This window comes from Helianthus annuus, chromosome 5 (assembly GCF_002127325.2).
Source record: "Helianthus annuus cultivar XRQ/B chromosome 5, HanXRQr2.0-SUNRISE, whole genome shotgun sequence".
Lineage (NCBI taxonomy): Eukaryota > Viridiplantae > Streptophyta > Magnoliopsida > Asterales > Asteraceae > Helianthus > Helianthus annuus.
The window spans coordinates 93,416,084-93,422,663 of NC_035437.2; the positions used below are offsets into that span (position 1 = coordinate 93,416,084).

Here is a 6,580-nt window from a genome sequence, read left to right on the forward strand (position 1 = left end):
GCCTTGAGTTTTAAATACTCATCCATGTTCTTTGGAGGTCTAAAGCCGTGAAGGGAAGGAAATTTTCTCTTTGCAGGATCATCCACTGTATAGAATTGCTTCATTTCATCTTTTACTGCATGCAACTCCAGTGGATAATCAGCTGCTAATGGAACAGTTCTTGAAGGATCATGACCTTCAAGTATTTATGGGTTGACAAGTAGGTTTGGTGGTGGTGATGGTGGAGGAATAAATGGTTCAGGATTAGTTTGAATGAAAGGTGAAGATGATATAGGAGTAGGTGCAGGGATATCATCATCATTCACTTGAAACTTTCTTTTTCTGGTGTAAACCTTTGTAGGAGAAGGGGTTTTTGTTGGAGATTTGGAAATAAGAATGAGTATGGTTTCGGAAGGGAAATTGGAAGGTGGTGATTGGTTGACTAACAACTGTTGAAACAACTAGTGTTTCAACCGCTCTTGTCATAACAACTGTTGAAGTGTCAACATTTGTTGCAGTAGTGGATGGCATTGGTGAAGTTGGTTTTGTTTTCTGCTTTTTAGCAGGTTGTTTTTGTGGTGGTGGAGTTGGTTTGGGTGTAGCAGTGGATGTTCTTTTGGTACCAGCAGTGGTTTTTGGACCATTAGTGGTTGATTTTGGTGGTGAGGGTGATTTTGGGTATGTGGCAAGTGGTGGTTTGTTATATTTGTGAGATTTTCTTTTTTTAGAAGTGCCAAGACCTTTTGTTTTGATTTCCCATTCTTTCATTGCCTTTTGTTCCTTTCTCCACTCCTTTTCCTTGGTTTCTTTCTTGTTTTGAGCAGTCTTTTTGTTTGTAGCCACTTCATCTGCTAGAATGTTCAGGGTTTCATCAACTCCCTTTTTCTTTTCTTTGTCAGATGTTTCATCAGTAGCTGCTGAAGACTTCTTTTCAGGCTCTGGCTTTTTGGTTGGCTTTTGCTTAGGAGTAGGTCTGCCAAACTTTTTCATGTCATGTTTCTCCCCCTTTTTGGCATCATCTTAATCATCATCATCTCTAAAGATTGGTGCAGGGGTAGTGCTAGTCATTTTTGTCAAACCTTCCCTGATAGCCTTGATTTCTGCCTGAGTATCCTTGTACCTTGCATCAACCATATTTCTTATCAGTGCCATATGATGGTTGTGCTGAGTTTCTGCAAGTTCTCTCTGAGCTGCAATAATGGGCTGTACTACATTCCATAGCTCTTGGGAGTATTGTTGTGGAGTAGGTTGACTTTTGGAAGCTTGAACCAGAAACTCAATGGATTCATAAATTTTTGTAACAGTTGTCTCCATGGTAGAGAGCCTCTCCGTCAAATCTTGGTATTTTAAACCATCACCCAAATTAATGGGATCATCTGATTTCCTACCAGTGCTAGTTGTATCAGCAGTTGAACCAGGAGGAGTCTCCAATGATTCATCCACTGGTGCCCCTTTTTCTTGGTATTGGGGAATTCCCTCTGCAGTGGTTATCTTAGTAAGCACACCAGTGGTTAGCTTAAACACACCAGTGGATACCTTGATAGCATCAGCAGTGGTTGCCTTCAAGGGAGTCTTACTTATGAAACTACTGTCTAGATGTAGATCAGTGGATCCAACATCTGTAGTAGCTGCTCCACTTGAACTACCAATAGGAATTTCAAGAAATTCCTGTGGTGTAACCTCCTCAGCTGTTTGTGGGATAACCAATTGAGGAATTTTAGATACAGCCATTGTTGTGGTTGTACTCTCAGTAATGGGTTGGTGAGAGGGGCTGTTTTGTATCTGAAGCTCAATGGCATCAAACAGAGGTTTAATGGATGTTGGAAGTTATGATGAAGGGATAGGAGTTGAAAGAGAATTTGCCCAGGGAGAAGGGCTATTAAATATATCCTCAAGTGAGGAAAATGCTTCATTATGTGGTGTCCATGTGCTTACAACCTGTTCCTTTTGTGAGGAAGCAGGAGGAGTTAAGGCCTTAGGTGGAGATCTTTCCAATTGTTGTGAGGAAGTAGCAACAGCGGTTATTGGTGACTTTTGTGTTATCACTGGGTTAACTTCTGGGATCTTATCTTCAAGAAGATCCTTTTTGGTGGGTTTGGTGGGTTTGGTGGGCTTTGTAGATTTCTTCTTGGTCTTTTTGGTGGGTTTTGGTGGGGGTTGCACAACAGTGGTTGTGCTGTTGTGGTCACCAAGAGCAGTGGGCTCAACATCTAAAGTTTGAGGGGCAGATGTGGACTCATCTAAAGTTTGCTCAGACTCCCCTGTTTGTGTTTTGGAAGGTTTTGACTCAGACAACCTTGTAAAGGTTTCAGCAGAAAGACTTGTTTATTTGAAAGGGTGCACCTTGTACAAGTACATGGGCACTTTCTTTTGGTATTTTCAGCTGTAAGTAAAAACTCAAAAACCTTGGAAAAAGTAAGAAAGCCTGTGGCTTCTTGTCCTTTATGTTCTTCACATTTTTGACCAAATCAGTAAAAATTTCTTGGGAGTAATTGAAATCAGTTTTAGCCATTATAGCATATCCCAAGTATTGTATTTTCAAAGGAATCTCTTTAAAAGCAGTTGTTTTATTTGAAACACAGGTGAGCAGAGTATGAAACAAGAATTTCATGGGAGGTGGAAATTCTCCCTTTTGCATTGTTGCCTTTTCTAATTCTCCTGCATACCCTCTTTCGATCAAATCAGTTTGATACTCATCCTTAGTGAAAGAATCTTTACCTGCTTAATCGTTCATCTGAAAAGTTTCTGAGATGGTCTGTGGAGTTATTGAGACCAAAATTCCACCGACTGTTGAAGCAATCGCCCATGGTTTCTTATTTTAAATTTCAAGTTTATCATGATTCCAAAAATCCCTTAGGGCATCTGGGTAAATGGGTGAGTTGCAGGTCAATAAAGTTTTGTATTTTGAGGATGAAAGAGTGTCAATGATTGAATGGAAGTCTTTGTTTTTACTTGTTTTCTCAAGTGTACAAATATAATTGTGGGGATGTTAGAGTATGAGAGTCATGGTGAGGATTGAGAATTCGTGAATGGAAGAAGAAGAAGAATTAGAGATGGAAACCGCTTTTGAAGGAATTTTGAATTTGATACGGCAGCAAAAACTCTGTTTGGGGGTTTGACCAGGGTTTTTATAAGGGTGAAATAGTGAATGCTGATGTGGCAGTGGCTACAAAGATCGGACGACTAAGAACTGACCACGTGGCAAGCTCTGATGGAATAGTGGAAGACAATTGTTTAGAAACCACTGATGGACAACATCAGTGGTTGACAGCAGTGAAAATGGAGAGCAGTGGCTGATTTTAACTATCAGTGGATAGACATGAATGATTGAAACACTAATGTTTGGTCAACAGTGGTCAACAAGAGAAATGAAGAAACAGAGGCTGTCTTTTAGCAGTGGATAATTTTCAACAATCAGATGTTTGAATCAATCAGTGGTTATGACAGACTTTTAAGGATTAATGAAAAATTTCATTTTTAACTATTTTGAAGGATGGATTTTTGATTTTCTGAAAACATTTTAATGCTTTTTATTCATAGAAAAACAAGATTTTGCTTGTTATTCCATGTTAAGCATGCCAATTCTAGAGATCAAGCTTTCAAAGGTGGATGTGTCTAATGCTTTTTTAGCACATCTGCCAGCTGATCCTTAGTTGGAACATGATGCAGAGAAATCAAACCTTTTTCATAGCAATCCCTCAAAAAGTGATGTCTGATGTCAATGTGCTTGGTGGTTGAGCGTGAAACTAGATTTTTGATGATATTTTCAGCTGCTTGACTATCCAACATGAGAGGTGTCTTTAAAGCAGTTATACCAAAATCCAGCAGTTGATTTTGAAGCCACAACAGTTGGGCTGTGCAGCTTGAAGCAGCAATATATTCTGCCTCAGCAGTGGATGTTGAAACAACTGCTTGCTTTTTGCTTTGCCAAGATACTAAGCAATCACCTAGAAATTGACACCCTCCTGATGTGGACTTCCTGGTTGTGTTGCATCATGCAAAGTCAATGTCTGAAAATCCTGAAAGCTTAACATTCCCATTAGTAGGGTACCAGATACGAAGTGTGGGAGCACTTTTTATGTATCTGAATATCCTTTTCACAACAATGAGGTTAGACTTTCTAGGGGCTGATTAGGATCTTGCACAAACACATGTTGCAAACATGATGTCTGGCCTAGATCCAGTTAGGTACAATAAAGACCCAGTCATGCTTCTATATAAGGTTTGATCAACCATATCATCCTTTTCACCAGTCATGACTAACTTGGTGGTTGCCATAGGTGTACTACATGGCTTGCAATTATTCATCTCAAATTTGTTTAAAAGTTCTTTAGCGTATGTGCTTTGATGAATGAAAGTGCCATTTTGCAGTTGCTTAACTTGGAGACCAAGAAAGCACTGTAGTTCACCCACTGCACTCATCTCAAACTCAGATGTCATGAGTTTTCTGAACTCTTTACACATTTTGTTTCATGTGCTTCCAAAAATGATGTCATCCACATAAATCTGGACAATCATCAAGTCTTTTCCTCTCCATTTTTAAAACAGGGTTTTGTCAATTTTGCCTCTTGTGAAGATAATAGAGATTAGAAAAGTGGAAAGAGTTCATACCAGGCCCTTGGTGCTTGTTTCAGGCCATACAAAGCTTTGCTTAGCTTGTAGACATGATTTGGATTAAATGGATCCTCAAAACCAGGAGGTTAATAAACATATACATCTTCTTGAATCTTACCATAGAGGAATGCACATTTGATATCCATCTGAAACACCTTGATATTGTGGTTGACAGCAAAGGCTAAGAACATTCTGATAGCTTCCAATTTTGCTGCTGGGGCAAAAGTTTCATCATAGTCAATGCCCTCTTTCTGTCTAAAGCCTTGAATCACAAGCCTAGCTTTATTCTTGACAACAATGCCCCTTTCATCAGTTTTGTTTTTGAAGACCCACTTTGTGCCAATAGGACTCACACCCTCTGGCAGTGGTACAAGTTCCCATACTTGTTGTATTTTAAACTGTTGGAGCTCTTCCTGCATAGCTTCTACCCAACTGTTGTCTTTTAGTGCCTCTTGGTACTTGACTGGTTGATGGAGTGACAAAAAGACAAATGTTTTGGGATTGACTTCTAGTAAGAACCCCTTCATTGATGTTGCCAATGATTTGATATGGTGGATGAGACTTCAGGAAGATCAGATCTCCATTGTATGGAACAATGGCATTAAAGGGTGAAGCCTGCAGATGTGAATCATCTGAGCCAACAATTGTTGGTGACTTTGATGATCCAACAACTGTTTGAAATGGTGGTGGAGGGATAGGAGGAATTGGTGTGTGACAATGGCGATTTTTATCCACTGTTGACATATTTTTATCAAGAATGGTTAAAGATGTAGTGGCAGAGGTTGAATGGCTACTTTGGTCAACAAGTGTTGATGTAGCAGTGATTGAGCTCTGACAGCTATTTTGAACATCTGCTGCTCTGGGCATAGATTGGACCCAAAACGTCCCACAATGCCAGGAACACCGTCCCTATGGGCGTTTTATTTCGTTGTTTGGCTAGGGCGTGGCCTTTAAAATGCCATATGAAAAAAAAATTGTTGACCAATTGAAACGTTGGGCAACGCCTTCATTTAACAACTATTTTTTTTCAGATTCAATATATATATATATATATATATATATACACACACACACTCACAACTCATAATACCACAAAAAATACACACAACACCACGCCACCTTCTTCAAAAATGGATTCCCCCACGTCTTCCTCATCCATTGACAATTATTATTACAAAGAGTTTTTAGCCGATGGGGGTGAGTCGACCGACGAGGAGGTCGAGCAAGAGGTGATTACAAATGCGTGTCAACTCACGACGAGGTATATTAAACACGTTAGTTGGCCTCCACCCCAAATTTTTCCAAGAGAATATACGGAACGAGACCAACTGTCGGCAAACGCTGGTTTGATGAAAGAGTACTTTGACATAGCACCGACATACCCTAACCCAAACGTTTTTAGGCGTTGTTTCTGGATGAGTAAACGTTTATTTCTACGCACTGCCGGAGACTTGGAAAACAAGTTTGATTACTTTAAGCAAAAACCTGATGCGAGAGGGATGCTTGGATTTACCGCTATTCAAAAGTGTACTTCAGCTCTACGCGTGCTTGCGTACATAAACACGACGGACGTCAACAACGAGTACTTAAAGATAGCTGAGAAAACAACGCGTGATACCTTGGAGGGACGACATAGCCTCTCTATAGGTCTTTTTGACTTATAGAGACGACATGTATTTGTAGAGAGGGATGCTTGCCCATCCCTATAGTTGTCGTTGTTATAAAAGTATTTGTAGAGACAACATGTCCTCTCTACAAGTATGTGCTAAAAAATAATTCAAAAATAAAATTAATATTTTACTAACAAAGAAAACATTTATTATAATATTTTCAAGCCCTACAGTGACGACAATAGGTTTCCATTTAAAAAAAAATAAAAAAAGAGATTTTCACCTATAGAGAGGACATGTCACCTCTATAGGTTCTTCTTTAAAAAAATTAAAAAAATCCTTTTAACTATAGAGACGATTTGTCGTCCCTATAGATT

The 6,580-nt window shown here is 39.3% G+C and overlaps 1 protein-coding gene across 1 annotated transcript; it reads left to right on the top strand.

Moving 5' to 3' along the window:
* The first annotated feature begins 5,723 nt into the window (after window positions 1-5,723).
* Window positions 5,724-6,257, top strand: LOC110943003. Its single transcript, XM_022184763.1, has one exon. It carries the CDS (start codon window positions 5,724-5,726, stop codon window positions 6,255-6,257), a length of 534 nt encoding a protein of 177 aa, XP_022040455.1.
* The last annotated feature ends 323 nt before the right edge of the window (window positions 6,258-6,580 follow it).